The sequence below is a fragment of the Exophiala spinifera genome (genome assembly GCF_000836115.1).
Source record: "Exophiala spinifera strain CBS 89968 unplaced genomic scaffold supercont1.1, whole genome shotgun sequence".
Taxonomy (NCBI): domain Eukaryota; kingdom Fungi; phylum Ascomycota; class Eurotiomycetes; order Chaetothyriales; family Herpotrichiellaceae; genus Exophiala; species Exophiala spinifera.
Window position 1 is genome coordinate 4,820,906 of NW_015622513.1, and position 16,694 is coordinate 4,837,599.

Below are 16,694 nucleotides of genomic sequence, written 5' to 3' on the forward strand. Positions count from 1 at the left end.
TGTGGGTGGTGGAAAATTCAGGCAATCGCAAAATCTCGAACCCCCGAAATCTCGAGTCCGAAGCTAATTCACTCTTCTCTTCTTTTATTTCCCCCTGCGTATGTCGTGGGAATAATTCTCTCAACACTTGTGTATGCAAGGCTATCTATTGCGAGGTACTAATGGCACAATCACATGATGAGTAATTTGCGAACATTAGTACCAATCACTAATCGTCGGAAAAGTCACTATATACAGGTAGTCAGTGCAAGATCAAAACCCTTGACTATGGTAGAGACAACACATGGTAGCTGACCTCTTGTCGGCAAAAGAAAGATCATGATATCCGTACAGCATGCACACGAGACGACGCTGACGAAGAACTACGAGTACAGGGTTCCGAACCCCGTACTCGTTTCAATATTGCGTCGTTTACATTGTACCCATCACCGTCCCGTGCCGAACAAAGTCCCACAGGGATCCATGGTGATTCTACCGTGCCCCAAGTCGACCCCCCTACAATACACTGTATGTTTTCAAGCACGGCGGATGTGAAACTGTCCGATATACCATATACGGTAGCTCCCCCGAGAGCGAACGTTCACGTCCACCGACATCATCACCCTTCGGCGACTGGGTAATGATTCGACGACCGGAATGTGCTTCGTATCCTACCCGAATCGGATGATGAGCCGTTTTACGGGCTTTGTGAACTCGCGGGGCCCGTGGATTCATGCCACGGAGTTTGTCCAAGAGAAGTTTCTTGTGTTTTGATCCACACGGGCCATGATAGATAATTGTTCGTGTTCGTTTATCGCAAAGGCCCCCTCGTTGATGACAATCATCGGTGGTGGACCAGTTTGTGTGTATCGCCGGTCAGGATCATCAGAAACCTTCTACGGTACAGGAGGATCTACCGATACGGGCGGCGTGGCGGATTGACCCGTATCAATACCCCTGTCTCTCGATCCATCCCGTCCGCCCTGCGGGCCTGGCCCCGAACAAAAAACTCGACCGAACGGACCACGGCACTTGTACACTAAAGTTAGCAAGGTACTTAGCTACTCCCGTAACGTACAAGCACATACATTAGTTCAAGCTTGAATTCATCTCGCTTGTACGGAGTACTGTACAAGTATCAGACAGGGACGGAGGACGGATGACAAGGGCGGCTTATGGAGACCTTTTCCGTATTTGCCCAACTACCTGAACCGGTACACTACTGTTTTGAACCGTGCAAACGCCGGGACACCTGAGAGTGATATCACGGATGATTGTACTGTACGGTGCTGTGGACTCACTCCTATGGGCGTATTGACATTTGTCCCGTACAATATGAACACCGGGCGGAAGCGGCCATTGAGCCTTCAATATGAGTTATAGTCCTGGTCAGTACGGAGCCATTATATACGTATAGCGATACGGGAGTGACTGATTCATATACCGTATCCAACACGGCCAGTTTTGATTCTACTGGTATATGTGCTGCTACAGCGGGTGGGCAGTGCAGTTCAGTGCGGCACGGAGTACAATAGGTACTGTATGTCCACTTGTACAAACCCGGTGACGATTCACGCAGCACCTTACATCTTCCAAAATCGCAAGGCGACCCATCATGACCACCGTATGAAAACAGATCCCCCTTCTTCGTCGCGCTGAGACCGACGCACTCCACACACACCACACACACACCCAGACACCCAGACACCCAGACACCCAGACACCCAGACACCCAGACACCCAGACACCCAGACACCCAGACACCCGGTGCATTCCTACCGGCCACGGGCTACCACTAGCCCGCGATGTTTCTACAGACTACATGGACACACTTCAGTCCTGCGAGTAGTGTAGCGTACTACTCCGTGCAGCGTAGGCACAGTAGGGTGAGCACCTGAGGGATTGCCTGATCGACTCGACTAGATAGGAGTCTGATAGGACGGACTAAACCCGTTCTTGTGCTTGCTGTGGTAGCGGTTGACTCCGAAGGTGAGACCAGGCACTCACCCTTACTGTGTACCTTGCTAGGTACCACTGACAAACGTGTACCGCTAGGTACGTAGTAGTAGTAGTCGAGGTGTGCAGGGTGTTGCAGCGCAAAAGGACACACTTTTTTGTTTTACCTATAGCTTTCGTTCTTTTGTTTCCACTGACGGAGTACTTCATCACGTCAGACACCGAAAAGCAGAACTCGGCCGAACGCCCGGACAGATCAGATCAGATCAGATCAGTCTGATATTACTGTTCTTTCGACGTCCCGAGTCTCACTCTCTCTCCTGACTCCTGCTGACTTCCCTGACCCTCGGAGCTAGCGTTGGTACTTGCACTAACTAACCTAGTACAAAGTAGTGGGAGTTGTACAGTTATGTAACCTCACTTCTCAGTAATCACTCCGACTACATACGTTAACACATGCACCACTTACCTAGGTAGGGACATAGATGTACACAGTACGGAGACAAGCAAAGACGAAAACGAACAAGACACTTGGGTATCCCGTACTTCATTTCACGCACGGGACCAAATTTAAACTTGTACTCGTACTCGTACTCCCAAGCATTCAAGAGGGAAGCATTTAATGTTCATTGATCTCGTAGCTCCCACAACGGGTAAGCTGGAATTTTGCAATCTTGTCAACGATGTTTCCTCGACAGGACAAGTAAAGAAAGATATTTTGTTCCTGTACCCGTTTGCCACAAAATTTTGCCCTCTTGCTATAACACACTTCTGGTTCTTTTGTTTGTTCGGGTATCATCTTAGTTCTCTTCTCACCAACCGCTCTTTCCCTCTTACCCCTTTCCCCCACAAAGCCTCTCAACCCACGCACTGTGTAGCGCAGAGGTGCTCTTTGATACAAAGGTACAAGATGCACTGTAGACTCATCAAGTAACTCAAAGATCAGGTCACATGGTCTCTGTAACCCAAAAACAAAACCCACAATGCAACGATAAACGCCTGCTGATGAGTATTATAACGAGAACGCTCAGATCGAAAAGATCAAGTCGTGATAGAGTAGAGTCGTCATTGCATCGTTTCAAATGCTCGGAAGGAATCAAATTGAGACGGCGGAAAATGTGAATGGACAAGTCGTGATCGACTGTATGTTAGCTGACGCCAGTAGATCGGCTGGTCGGAGGGATTTGTTCGTCTGTTCTGCGCAGGACTTGATCGGCCGAGACTGTCGTCTCTTGAATGCAACGATCGCATATTTGGTGTTGGCAGTTTGGGCATACTTGAGTGCCAAGTTCGAAGCCAGTCTGGCATTCATGGCAAGCACCCTCGATGCTGTTCCGCCGGACATGGCTGGCCGAGTCTTGTTGCTGCTGCTGCTGAGTCGTCGACTCTCTGGCAGCTCTAGAGCGGTCCTTTCTCGGTGGATAGCGCGAACATTGAGTACAGCGACGGTGTTGACACGCCATACAAATCTTCTCATAGCCAAACGTGGTGGAACAGTTATGGCAGGTATATCTGACCCTTTGTCTTATGGGTTTCGACACTCTTTCATATTGGAACTTTGGTCGCACCACCCAGTCAGCCTCGTTCAACTCGATGTTGTACCGTGCAAAGATCGCTTTGGCCTTAAGGAAACGGAGTTCTTGCTCATTGGAATACTCGGATAGCGATTCACGAACTGGAACAGCCAACGGCTCGTCGGGTAAAGAAGTACTCTCCTGCATTTCGTCGACTTCAATTAGTGCTGGGTTGTCGATGTTCGGCTGCCGCGATTCAAGTGTCGGGTCTTCAAGGGTAGGTGCAGCCTTGGAATCCGACCCGGGTCGTGCTGTGGTGGATTTTGTCGCAGGAGCCGGCGCGGCTGGCTCTGCTGCAAGACTTTGAGGCTTATGTCGAAAAATATGTTTGATTCTTTTCCAGATCCTTCGTAGTCCCTTCTTTTCCTTCTCTGAAGATTGTGGGCCTCCTCCGTCCATTGGCTGGTCAGGACGGAGCGGAAATAGAAAAGACGGTCATAGAAATTAGAAGGCAGTCAACGGGAGGGTGAGGAAACGACTGAGGGAGGGCGCGGGAGGGAGATATAGCGTCGTTATTGGTTGTCGGCCGACCCAAGTCGCTGGGTATGGTGAAGAGATGTCAGCTGTCAATTGGTGGTGGAATTCCGACCGAGTGGACTGCAATGTTACTTGTCAGATAAGGAGAACCCTCGCCCCAGGGCGCGGGCCATCGACGGTTGGGGGAGGCAGTGTCCTCGAGAACACTGAGGTGGTCAAATGTGACGACCCAACAGCAAGGTAAATGGTGTGAGAGGGCGGCAAGTCGCAGCTTGGGGTCAGAGAGTCGAGGCCTCTGCTTCCGTAAGGTGTATTTAGGTAGGTTGGTTCAGAGGCCGTTTAGCCGAGTGGCCGCCGCCGCAGCTCTGGATTATACACTGAAGATCGGGGAGATCAGTAATGCAGGGAGGAAACCTTCTTGGACGGAAATTGCCGTGGAAGTGTGCGTTTGTATTTCCGGGCGTTGAGGGATCTACAAGGGTGGAATGTCGAAAGTGAAATGTCGCTGGGACGAGCAGAAGAGAACAACGGTAGGACAACAGGAGAGGAGAGATGTTCTCTGATGAGCGACAGCAGCAGCAGATAGATGGAGATAAGAGGACAACAGCACAGCAGGATGAGGATGGAGTGCCGAATGGATATGAAAGAGTGGACTGACCTTCCGTGCTACCAGTTGAAGTATTCGTCCCGATTATCCGTATAGCAGGGGCAGTTTTGGCAGAGGGAGGGGTCTCCAGAGTAGCGTCTCGTAGGCTGTACAAGTAGGCTGTAAGCGCCCCTGTTGATGCCTTTTGTGGACGGGCCGTTGAGTCTGTGTAGGCACCCAACAGCTGGGAACCTCCAGCGCTGTGGCGTGTCGGTTGGAAACTTTTGCCTCGAAGTGGCTCCCTGTTGAACCCAAAACGGCCAAATCCCAAGCACATGGACCCGGCACTCTCTGCTACTGCCAGTGGGACGTTTGCATGGCGCGTGGACTACTGGGAACCGGGGTTGATGCACCAAGGGAGAGTCCGTGCAGTGGATAGGTACTGTATGTACTGTAGGTAGTCGTGTAATACACAGCTGCGCTGGATAGGGAGCGAAATAACCAACTAGTCAGTTAGTACTTCTGAGGGTGCCCGGACGGCAATAAACTGGATTATCGACGGTCCGTCTTTGATCTTTCGCATGATGCAGTCCGTTGTCAGAGCGAGTACTTTGCTTGTCCTTCGTACGTAGGAGCACTCGTGGTCTGTTGGATGCGAACAGCGGATGCTACGGGCTCCTTGCGCTTCTGATGCATCAAGTCACCGTGCACCGACTATCATTCTCAATACAGCGTGCTACATACATTGTGCGTCTTCAGCGAGCCATTCAGCTCATCCCTTGGATGGACAGTCTGTCGGTACCTAAGGGAAGGGATCCTATTCGAGCCTTTGCACTGGAAAGACTCCGACTTTGACAGGCGTCAAGCATCCGGAAGCATGGCACTGACGCAGTCTAGTGAGCCCAATAGCCAGACGTTGGAAGCAAAACCTCTAAGCGATGCCTCCCTAATACAATATTATTGTAGCGTCCCTAACCGCATTCCTCACTGGGCCTTTTGTTTGACTTCAAGAACGGGGCCCTGTTCACTGTTCAGCTTTAAATTTCTAAGCCCACAGGCCATGCTAATCAGTGCGCCAACTAGCGCCTGCACGAGTCATGGTTGCGGGCACGGAGTACCCAACGCTCCCATCTGAGGCATGCGTGCACTTGGGTACATCTGTACATACGCCTGGGTAATAATAGACTGATAGTCTGATACTCCGTTCCATCACACGAGACACAGTGCGTCGGCTTGAATCTTCTCTCATCTCCTATTCCTTCACTTACAGTACAAGTTCCCTATCTAGGCTCTAGACCCTAGGACGCTCTCTGCAGTCTAAATTTGTCGAGTAACATTATACTGCCGCCATTGACTGCCCTTGCAAAGCCATGCGTTTGCCACGACCTCTGCGGCGCAATCAATCAATCCTCATCTCCACCTGCGCCAACGTGTCTCGAGTAAAAAGGTGGACATTCCTTGTTCCCCGGGATATTGCTCCCGGCCGTTCTCGACATGTTGCTTGATATTGTAAGTCTTTGAAGATCATTCGGAGGGCACAAGGTGATGACAGTGATCCTCAGAACTAAGCTCCCTCTCAGTCACGATGACTGGTTCCGTTGACGCCATGATCCAGAGGGACCCCGGGCACTGCTTTGACACCACATACCCCTGAGAGAAAGATCCTCCACGAGGGAATCTTGGTTTTTCCTCTAATCTAAGAGACACGTGCAGCCTGAAAACCTCGCCTGGTGCTCCTATTGTTGAATATCCCTAGTCGTGCTATCGTCGCTGGCCAACCTTCGCCGGAGATGCTGGGACTACGATACGATACTTGAACACTGCCCAATGTTGGTTAGCCATGTGTGCCTCGTGTCAAATGGCCATCAGGTGCTTAGTGCGAGCCGCTCGTGCCTCCTTGTTGTATCGGCGATGATATTGGCATATCATATGTCGCGTCAAACACACCCTCTCAAACGGGTTGCGTCACGTGGTTCATTCTTCCATTCTGTTGTTACTGATCTCATCGACGATCCCTGTCGAAACCTCCCTGTCGTAGAATCCTCCATTATTGCACTGTTGGGAGACCCTAAAAGATTTCGGGCATTGGAGACGGAAACTTTCTTATCTGTTGGTCGAGTCGACTCTCGAATCTCCAGTCTCTGGGCGCTTCTCGAGTTGTCTCATTGAGGGTAAACCAGCTCTCGAACTTGGGTCAGCGCTCTATGGATTACAGTAGCTCGGCCGCCGTCTCATCCTGGTTCTGGGAGAAGTTTCCAAGGAGAACAGTGTCAGTACCCAGCTCATTGGTTTCCCCTCCGGCGGACTGCACAAGTCGGAGACCCGTGTAGGGATGACCGTTGTACAGTATCGTCTTTTGAAATCCTCCTTGCTTGGGCGCTCAGTTACTCCTGAGTCGAGTGCGAGTGCTGCTGACACGAATGTTTGGCTCCGCCCCTAATCCCTCCAATAGATCATTGAATTGCCGGCCATGTTAGTCCAGGAAATGACATGCGAAACACGAAATAATTTTCACGGGCTCAGTGCTCAGAACCCAGGGCTGTCTGGCTAGGACCCGTTTATCGAGCCGCGCACAGGCCCCTGCCCCGGATTGCGGCTTCATTTGGGTCGTCCGCCGAAAGTCTAACCACTACTGTATTGTAGGTCCCTCCAGCTACAAACCTTAAGAAAGAGGGTTAGTTAGCTTCCTAGTCGTAGGTACATGGGTAAATTGTAATAGAACTACCTGGGTCTAATTCCGCTGCCCCCACGGGCCCTTGAATCCTTGATAAGAAAGCCAACTGGCAACTGGCCACAATCATAACGATCACTTATTTCTTGGGGGCCCTCGTGAGAAAAGCCATACTCTGTACGGAGTAGGATCATCGTACTATACTCACTGTTTCTTGGGACCTGCTATCCAGCCAATGCGATGGCCTTCGTTGCAGGAGTTCCATCACCTCAATAAAAACAATATGCCGAGAGACGAGCTCGAACTATTGTATTCCGGATCCTTGCTTCCCTGTGCTCAACCGTCGATACCCGATATCCGTGCGAGGATACGGAGTGCAAGGCCAGGACGCACTGAATCTAGCCCATCGTCCTCCGTACCGTGTCTGAGAAACTCGCAAGATACCCTGGAATACATCACGAGGCAGGGGTATCGAACTGCCCTCCAATCTTACCAACGTTTCCCCTGAGCTGAGGAAGACCGGTCTGTCTCAGCGTGTTTCTTCCACTTCGAGTGACCTTGTGAGGGAGAAAAGCAACGGAGAGCGGTCTATACACAGTTCCCACGGACCAGCTCGAGACTGGAGGGTCACAGCTGGCCTCACATTTAGCTTCAGTCGTTGACCTCGACCCTGGAACTCCAGACAACTTGTGTAGTCGTTTTCAGCAATGCCAGACTGGACGTGATGTAGCCCCACGCTGTAACAAATGTCGATGTTGGGCTTGGGTACCCAAATCCGGGCGACCGGCTTTCAGATGATGTTCTTTCCACCACTGCTTGGTCCAGGAACTCCACCATCTGCAGACAAGTCACAAAGAGATCCCTTGCTCCATCAATTACCTCTGAACTCTCAACTTCGGTCAGGAGGGCTGATGCATCTGCAAATGCTGTTTTGAATCGCACTTTCAAAGTCTCTTGTTGCACGTCTCCTCCGTCATCGACCCCGAAGTCCCAGAAAGACAACGGCAGTTCACCTGTTCCCCAAAAATCAGGCCCTGCTGATACAAGTTGTCGGCGGATCCACTGTCCACCATTGAAGAGAGCGAGATACATTGCCCAGGTATACGCTAGCAGAGCGTACGGCTGTGATGACAAATAGGACGTGATTCGAGATGCAAAGACCTGGGCTTGCTCAGAAAGTCTGCTGAGATCTACGGCGACTCTATGATCCAGTCGTGATCGCAACAGCTCAATGTCGTCTCGTAACCGACTGGATCTGGTGAGTTCGCGAAAGTGCATTCGTTGGTAAATCCCTCGTAGTCGTACATCAAATAAGGCTGAAGTTAGCGACTTTTCCAGGAAGCCTTCAAAAGCGAAATATATCTGGCCAAACACGATCATGCCTTGAGTGTAGAGAAGCGGACTGTTGACACAAGGTGGCAGACATAACGGCAAGCGTCCTAGGATTGCTGTGTTGAGGGCGTGGTGCTGTTCTCTTGTTGCAGCATGAAGCTCGACTGGAAGGGCAGGCCGTGAGGCCGCGATAGGCGATATATCCATTCTGATCAATTCTGACCGCCTGTTGCCTCCACAGCTGGCCTCTATTCTTGACCGCGACAGCGGTGCATGAGAAGAACGAGTGAATATTGAAACGGTGAGTTGTTGTTATAGGAGAATATTTGTTACACTGGTCTGCTGGTGGTGAATACCTAAGCAGGAAATGTGGTACAGGAGGCCGGGATGAGGCGTGGATCAGGGCGACGAATAGAAGGAAATGAAGTCCGAAGGAGACACGAAGGAAGGGAATACAGGGCTATGAGTAACAATACGCAGGAACTGTTGATCGTGAAGGTGAAGACGCGTCCAGGTGTTGATGGGAAGAAAATTGCCTGTTGCCAGCCGTTGGCAAGGGGAATCCTGGCCTTCGCTTGTCATTTCCCATTTTCTCGGGGATGGCGAAGTTTGAAATGTCGATTTGGTTTCGCGCCATAATTCGTAGCGATCGTGACGTGATGGTCGGTTCAGATTGAATTTGCACCTCTTGCACTTCTGGCCCGCGGTAGCCAACTGTAACTGTGCTGCTCGAGTCATCCTTGTACTGCAGTGGATTACGGCTAAATACCACCTTGATGAACCCCTCGTCGCACAGGTACTGAAACATCAGGGTTAATATAGTAGCCTCTGCTATCCTGACAAGAGAACTGCTCGCCAAACGATTTTCTTCTGTGACCAACATGACTATCGGAGTCGCCATCTTGGGTGGAGGTAGGGTCTTCATAGCTTTATCGACGTGGTTCTAACACTTCCAGGAATCTTCGCCAGGGAGGAGCATAAGGTTGGCACACCTCAGCTTATATCGGTTGATTCTAGCTAATGCCCACTGGTTCCTAGCCTGCAGTTGAGGCTGCCAAGGACCTTACTTTAAAGGCAGTTTACTCTCGATCTGCCAAGTCAGCAAAGACTCTGGAGGTCGATGAGTCCAAGGTCGACATCTACTCTGACGATTCGGGCGCTGGAAAGTCATTAGACGACTTACTATCACGTTCAGATATTGGGGCTCTCATCATTGCGCTGCCTATCAAAAACCAGCCAGAATACATTCGGAAAGCGCTACTTGCCGGGAAACACGTCCTGTCCGAGAAGCCTGTCGCTGAAAATGTTCAGGATGCCGTTGAGTTAATCAAGTGGTATCGCTCCGAGATAGCCCCCAAAGGAGTTACTTGGGGAGTTGCGGAAAATGTCAGATACACAAATTCATTCCTGCACGCTGCGGAGGCGGTCAAGCCTAAGGGTCGGCAATTGACGTTTAGATGTCGCATGCAGACCATGGTCCAGGGGGGGAAATATTTTGAAACTTCGTGAGTACACAAGACATCCTCCGAAAGAGATCCGAAAGAGGGACTGACAGTGGACAGATGGCGTAAGGTTCCTACTCACCAGGGTGGTTTCTTACTGGACGGAGGGGTTCACTTCACCGCAGCACTTCGATTGATGCTAGGGAAGGATAACCCCTTGGTCTCGATCTCGGCCCATTCTGCTCTTCTTCAAGAGCATCTCCCGCCCGTTGATACAGTTGAAGCTATTGCAAAGAGTAAGAAGGGCGCGGTCGGAACGATCTCGATCTCATTCGGCACCACCGCAAAGGGAAGTGAGTGGACCGTCGCTGCCGAGAATGGCTTTGTCAGTATCTCTAGGAACAAGGTCACGATTGATGACAAAGTTGACGAGATTGAGGACGAAAGGACTGGCGTGCCACCCGAGGTCCGCGCTTGGGGCGAAGCGCTTGCAGCTGGAAAGGCTAATGAACAGCAATCCCCAGAAGAGGCTCTGGCTGATCTTGAGCTCGTTGAAGCCATGTTAAGAAGTGGAGAGCAAGGCGGCGCTCCAGTTAAGCTGCAGTATCAAGAGTTGTAATTGCATCAGACACCATGCGCGTCAATGAAAAGGTTGAATCAAGCATGCACTATTGATGAGAATTACGCCCAGTACTATGTAATTCATTAATTGTAGCGTTTGATCCCAATACTTGCCAATGGCTCTCAGTGAACGGATACGGAGTGTCTTGAGAATTGAAACTATACCTAAAATGGTTTAGTGTTATTGGCGACTTCCACACAATGTAAGTCTTGGCGCAGAAATTGTGGAAGGAGCAACTGCGCACTGAGGAAACCCAGTGATTTCAACCTCAACCTTTCCGACTTTGCTTCAGACGTTCATACCACAACACCGGCAAGGTAAATCATCTAGGCTTTGTCGATTCATAGAGGCTGACTGTCGCGAAGATGGTGTCCGCAAAGAAGCACGTTCCTATCGTCAAGAAGCACCCCAAGTCCTGGTTCCGACACCAGTCCGACAGATTCAAGTGCGTGCCCTCAGCATGGAGAAAACCAAAGGGTATCGACAACCGAGTCCGAAGACGATTTAAGGGCCAGATGGTGATGCCATCGGTACGTAGCACTCTCGAAATGCTGGACGGAGATTCAAGATGCGATTCTTGACCACAAAATGAATCTCATGGGAAAACTTCAAAACAGCGGGGTGGGTGGCTAACATGACATTCTACAGATCGGTTTTGGCTCCAACAAGAAGACCCGACACATGATGCCCTCAGGCCACCGAGCATTCCTCGTTCACAACGCCCGCGATGTCGAAATCCTCCTCATGCACAACCGAACATATGCCGCCGAGATCGCATCCGCTGTTTCTTCCAGGAAGCGAGTCGAAATTGTCGCCAAGGCAAAGGCTTTGGGTGTCAAGGTTACCAACCCCAAGGCTAAGCTCACCACTGAGTCATAAGCTGGAGAATACCGAGCGATGTGTTGATATGACTTTCTGGGTGGATGAAAAGATGGTAAACGAGGTCAATCAAAGCGTGATCTCGATGGATCTAGCATGTCTAGGATGATGGAGTTTGTCAATCTTACGGCTGCTGCTCACCCTCAGACTCGATTCAAAGCAATGATCGTTTGAGGAAAACAAAAGAAAATGATACCATTTCAGCCAATTTTCCTTCAGATCGCAAAATGCTGCAACATCATGACTATTGAGATGCCCAGTCTTTCCATCGCCTTTTAACTAACCAATCGACATGGTTCAGCAATTATTCCCTCCTAGTCGATGGCTGTCGCGTCACCGCAAAGACACTTCAGTGCTATGGCGAGGCGTTATTGACCCTTTGACCTGGACTTGATCTCATTTGCATTCCCACATCTTCCATTCGTATCGTCCGAGCAACATGCGTGGTCTCTTGCACGTAATGCCTGGGTTGATTTTGCACTCGCTCCTCGGCGTACTTTTGTCTTGATATTGTGTGATCCCGCGCAAGCAATCTGGAGGCGTCTTCTCTGACTACTCTCGCGTTCACCAACACGGCCTAAAGCATAGGAAGGCTCTGACGAGTAGTAAACAAGTAAATGAATCATTCTGAAGGAATTAGAGAATCCGTGGGTGTGGAGCACTGCTCATGGGCTGTTTCTTCGGCGAGGCAGAAATTCTGCCTGCAAAAAATAGCAGTCTGCCAACAGCAAACAGTTTCGGTTTGACCTTTCACGGACAAGACCCTACAAACGCAGGTCCATTCGCTGGCTCCTTCAGCACGTATAATTGCCTATCTGGCAAACAAGGGACGGGTTCCCAAATCTGCCTCGTGTCCAGGTATGGCCTTGATCACCAGCGAGTTGCGGGCGACCTCGTTCGAAGACAACAGAGCGCCATTACCACCTCCTCCAGACGTTGCGATAACCCCTGCTGGTACACTGCCAAAACCGTACTTCATTGAGAACGGCCTCCGGCGAGTTGCGCCTTACCATTTCACGTACAACACATACTGCAAACAACGATGGCGAGGCCGAGAGATCCTAGACATTTTCGCGGCAGAATTTCGTGACCGCACAAGGGAGTATTACAAGGAAGCGATAGAGGCCGGGCAAATCATAATCAATGGCAAGCCATGTAAAGATGTCCATACCATTGTTCAGAATGGAGATGTCATTTCACACACGCTTCACAGACATGAGCCGCCGGTGACCGCGCAGCCTGTCAGAGTCATTCACGAAACGGATGATATGATTGTGATTGACAAGCCAGCCGGGGTTCCTGTCCACCCTGCGGGTCGCTACAACTACAACTCGGTCGTTGAGATCATGAAAGCAGAACGACAACTTGGTTTCAAACCGCTACCATGCAATAGACTCGATCGACTGACCAGCGGGGTCATGTTCATTGGCAAGACCAGCAAAGAAGCTGAGGTCATCAGTGAGAAACTACGCGGGCGCACAGTACGCAAGGAATATGTTGCGAGGGTCAAGGGCCGATTCCCAGACGGCGAGGGTTGGGATGGCAATCCTATGAGAGGTGGTGTCGTCAAGTGTGAGGAGAGTATCCTCCAAATCAGTCCCATCGTGGGTCTGAATAGAGCCAGAGCAAGCGGAAAGTCTGCAAAGACTTTGTTCAGAAGGTTAGCATACTATCCTGCAAACAAGCCGCATGCCTCGAGCGGTACCGACCCATCAAGTGTCTCAAACGTCGCCACAGTGGCCCAACCTGCGCCGGCGATATCTGGAACAGAGAATGATGGGTATAGTATCGTTCATTGCCTGCCATTGACAGGGCGCACGCATCAAATTCGGGTTCATTTGCAATTTCTTGGACACCCAATTACCAATGATCCCATCTACAGTAATAGGGCAGTCTTCGGACCGTCTCTTGCGAAAAACGAGTCTACTGGGGAGAACGACGAGGAGATCATAGCCAAGTTGAAGAAGATTGGGAAGACGGAAGTTTCGGACTCGATCTCATACGAACAGCAACGGCTGGCAGCGAGGGTCGAGCAGACACAGCAAACGACGGTTTCAGAAGCATCAAGATTGAAAGAAGCACAGGACAAATCGAACTTTAAGCCGTTGCCCGAAGGTACTCTGCATGCAGGTTCGCTGGCTGGCTTGGGCGAGGACCCGATGCACGACGACCCTCAATACGGAGCATTTGTCAAGGCACACGACGAAATGGTTGCAGACTACAACAAGCGGAAAGGTGAGAAGATGACCGGAGAGAAATGCGCAATCTGCGATACACCGCTCTACTCGGATCCAGGACCACATGAGCTGGGTATCTATCTCCATGCGTTGTCCTACGCTGACCTGACGCCGGGGAGCTGGAGCTATCGTAGTCCTGTACCTCAATGGGCTTTACCGCCTGGAGGTCATGACGGCCCACGAGACATTGGCGAATGGGAATATCGAGGAGATGAGGTTCTGGAGATAGGTGACGAGAGAGCGGATGAGAAGAGCAGGAACCTCCTGGGCGCGAAGAAGAATAAAGGAGAAGAGGTGTGAGGCGAATACACTCGACAACACCATGTCCAAACCAGTGAACTACCGGTGCCTATCCTACAGAACTCTCTGCAGTGTGGATAGCGTTCGTGGCCGCGCATAGCACGGTGTCCAGAGTGAGGCTATCAAGCAATGAACCTGTGGGTGGTGGACATGTGGTCACTGGTTAGAGAAAGCCCCCAGCCTCCCCCTTAGCCAACCCTACCTACCTCTATCGTAGGCTCTACGGAGGTGCTCGCACCTAGGAAGGCCCTCGTAGGAACAGCAACATTGTAGCTAGGGGTCCTTGCGCGAACTACCTAAGCTTAGAATTGAGCCCATGCCCAACTCAGCAACCCTAGTAGCCCCAAGTCAGCAGCTTCCGACCAACCAAGACCCCTGAATGTCAATCATCTAATCTAGAGTCCCTCCCGGTGCATTGGTCCCCAAGTCCTCATCGAAAGTCCTCCTTGTGCCCTTCTCCCTGCCACCCGCCGAAAAGTGACGAAAGCTGCGTGCCACCACTTCATCGCCCTCGTCATCTTCCTACCCGTTCCTCTTCTCCAATAATCGCGCGCTTCGTCTTTACCTTCCGTCTCCCTTTGGTCGCGTTGCGTGAGGCTTCATGAGTCGCATAAAGACAACTCACCGCTCGACTTCTTCCTCCAATCGCTGCGGTCGTGCCGTTATACCCTTTCACATCCTCCGAGTCGCGCCAGCGATCACGACCTTCTCTCTTCTCTTATTTTGTGCATCAACGCCGCCGCGGTGTGTATTCGACTTTTGAACTCCTCGCAGTCCTGGGTATTCTCTCTAGTCGACATGCGATCCCTTCCCGACAAGCGCAACCCTCTTATTGCGCAGGGCGCAGCCCCTTCATGTGAGCGCGCGGCTTGCGAAGATTTACCTTCTGCGCCAGCACTAACGGATCGCAGATGACGAATTACTCGGTCGCCGAAGGCTGGGGAAGACGAAGCTCACTGTTAAGCCCGGCCAAATAGGCACCTCGAATGCGACCAAGGCGGAAAACCTTGGACCGTTCGAATATGCTCATCTACGAGCTCCTCTGCCGGATGACCTTAGTGGTTCCGAGATATTCGCGCCTCAGAATGGCCAGGCTGCGCCCGAGACATACTTTCTCATGGTAGGATGGACAACAGCTGCATAACCCAAGATCCTGACAGGTCGCAGAGGAGAAGTAAGGATGGCTTTGTGAGCGCAACCGGCATGTTCAAGATCGCATTTCCCTGGGCTACCCACGCGGAAGAGAAGACCGAGCGTGACTATCTGAAGGCGCTTGACTCCACGAGCCAGGACGAAATCGCTGGTAATGTCTGGGTTGCGCCTCAATTTGGTACGGCATAGTAAATCACCCGAGCTTGGAGCGAGGAACTGATGAGGAGATACAGCACTAGGCTTGGCCTCTGAGTACGGCCTTACAGACTGGATTCGAGCATTGCTCGATCCCGCCGAGATTACGCAGACCCCATCAAGCTCCAAAAAGCCGATTGCCGCACCGCCGAAATTTGATCTGCCTAGCGACAAGACAAAGCTGCCGGCTCCGACAAAAACACCTCGGTCGAGGTCGACGAGGTCATCGTCACCAGCGAAAGCCGCACCAGCAGCCACTCCCTCAAAGAAGACCAACGCTTCGCCTAAAAAACGTCAGACAAAGGCTCAGAAGGAAGCCGCCATCGCGCAGGCCAATGCTGCCAGTGCTTCACTGCAGTCGGCTTTGGATGATGCTGCGTCTGTTGCAGAGACGGAACCCAAGGCCGACTCACCTAAGGCGCCAGAGTCGTCATCGATACCTGCCGAGGAGACAGTAAAGGTCGAAGTCGATCAGTCGGTCGAGGTTGATGGAACGACCGAGACAACCCACACCAATGTGACAATAGAGATGCCCGCAGGGTCGCCAGAACTTCCCCTCCCCGAGGACACCGAGAAGATGCTGGAGACGGCCCGGAAGATGGTAGAAGAGGCCAAGACCCTAGAGGGCTCCCCTAAGATTGCACGGAAGCGAAAAGCTCAAGATCCAGAGCCATCAGACATTGACGCAGAACTTCCCGCGCAACCTGCGAAGAAAGCACGAGTACTCGAAGAGAAGCTCAAGAGGGAAAAAGTGAGAACGAGAGCCGTCCTGGGAGTGACAGCGACTTTGGCTATTGCGTAAGTTGATGAAGTTGTTGTAAGGTGTCAACAGATGCTAACATTGTGCCCAGGGCCGCCATTCCTTATTTCTTTTAAAAGGGTGGTGTTTCTTTCAAAAGGGTTGTGTGTGAGCGTCTGTGTTGAGGAAAATGGAGTTGATGCTATCTATTGTTGTTGGATTTCTTATGTTGAAAGAGATACCTGCTGTTGAGTTTTGACGAAGGAGCCCACTGAGAATCGATATCAGTGTGTTGGAGAAGGGAAAGGAAAGAAGGAGTTGGCTTTCACGTCGAAGAAGCCGCGAAGTTGTTCTTACTATCCAGATCATTTTTCCAAAAATCGTCGATGGCAATTCGTCTACAGAGACGAGCTGTCGTAGAGAGAGAGTTTTGTTCCAACCCAGAACCCGGGAACGCGTTGTTTTGAGGGTTGTACCAGTACAGATGATATTCAACATCCATTTTCTTCCTTCGAAAAGCCCAAGACACCTACAGTACGGGCAGCCGAGATTG

At 51.2% G+C, this 16,694-nt stretch overlaps 6 protein-coding genes across 6 annotated transcripts; 4 read left to right on the top strand and 2 right to left on the bottom strand.

Moving 5' to 3' along the window:
• Positions 1–3,083: 3,083 nt before the first annotated feature.
• PV08_01787 (uncharacterized protein) lies at positions 3,084–3,908 on the bottom strand (the record flags this gene model as incomplete). The annotated part of the gene is made up of 1 exon (XM_016376147.1): positions 3,084–3,908. One exon carries the CDS (start codon positions 3,906–3,908, stop codon positions 3,084–3,086), a length of 825 nt encoding a protein of 274 aa, XP_016241423.1.
• A 3,986-nt stretch (positions 3,909–7,894) lies between these two features.
• On the bottom strand, positions 7,895–8,782 carry PV08_01788 (uncharacterized protein; the record flags this gene model as incomplete). Its single annotated transcript, XM_016376148.1, has 1 exon — positions 7,895–8,782. One exon carries the CDS (start codon positions 8,780–8,782, stop codon positions 7,895–7,897), a length of 888 nt encoding a protein of 295 aa, XP_016241424.1.
• A 674-nt stretch (positions 8,783–9,456) lies between these two features.
• On the top strand, positions 9,457–10,636 carry PV08_01789 (uncharacterized protein; the record flags this gene model as incomplete). The annotated part of the gene is made up of 4 exons (XM_016376149.1): positions 9,457–9,487; positions 9,532–9,557; positions 9,614–10,080; positions 10,138–10,636. 4 exons carry the CDS (start codon positions 9,457–9,459, stop codon positions 10,634–10,636), a joined length of 1,023 nt encoding a protein of 340 aa, XP_016241425.1.
• Positions 10,637–11,004: 368 nt separating this feature from the next.
• Positions 11,005–11,518, top strand: PV08_01790 (60S ribosomal protein L32; the record flags this gene model as incomplete). Its single annotated transcript, XM_016376150.1, has 2 exons — positions 11,005–11,169; positions 11,288–11,518. 2 exons carry the CDS (start codon positions 11,005–11,007, stop codon positions 11,516–11,518), a joined length of 396 nt encoding a protein of 131 aa, XP_016241426.1.
• An 860-nt stretch (positions 11,519–12,378) lies between these two features.
• On the top strand, positions 12,379–14,055 carry PV08_01791 (uncharacterized protein; the record flags this gene model as incomplete). The annotated part of the gene is made up of 1 exon (XM_016376151.1): positions 12,379–14,055. One exon carries the CDS (start codon positions 12,379–12,381, stop codon positions 14,053–14,055), a length of 1,677 nt encoding a protein of 558 aa, XP_016241427.1.
• Positions 14,056–14,853: 798 nt separating this feature from the next.
• Positions 14,854–16,204, top strand: PV08_01792 (uncharacterized protein; the record flags this gene model as incomplete). The annotated part of the gene is made up of 4 exons (XM_016376152.1): positions 14,854–14,911; positions 14,967–15,175; positions 15,223–15,385; positions 15,441–16,204. 4 exons carry the CDS (start codon positions 14,854–14,856, stop codon positions 16,202–16,204), a joined length of 1,194 nt encoding a protein of 397 aa, XP_016241428.1.
• Between the last annotated feature and the right edge of the window lie 490 nt (positions 16,205–16,694).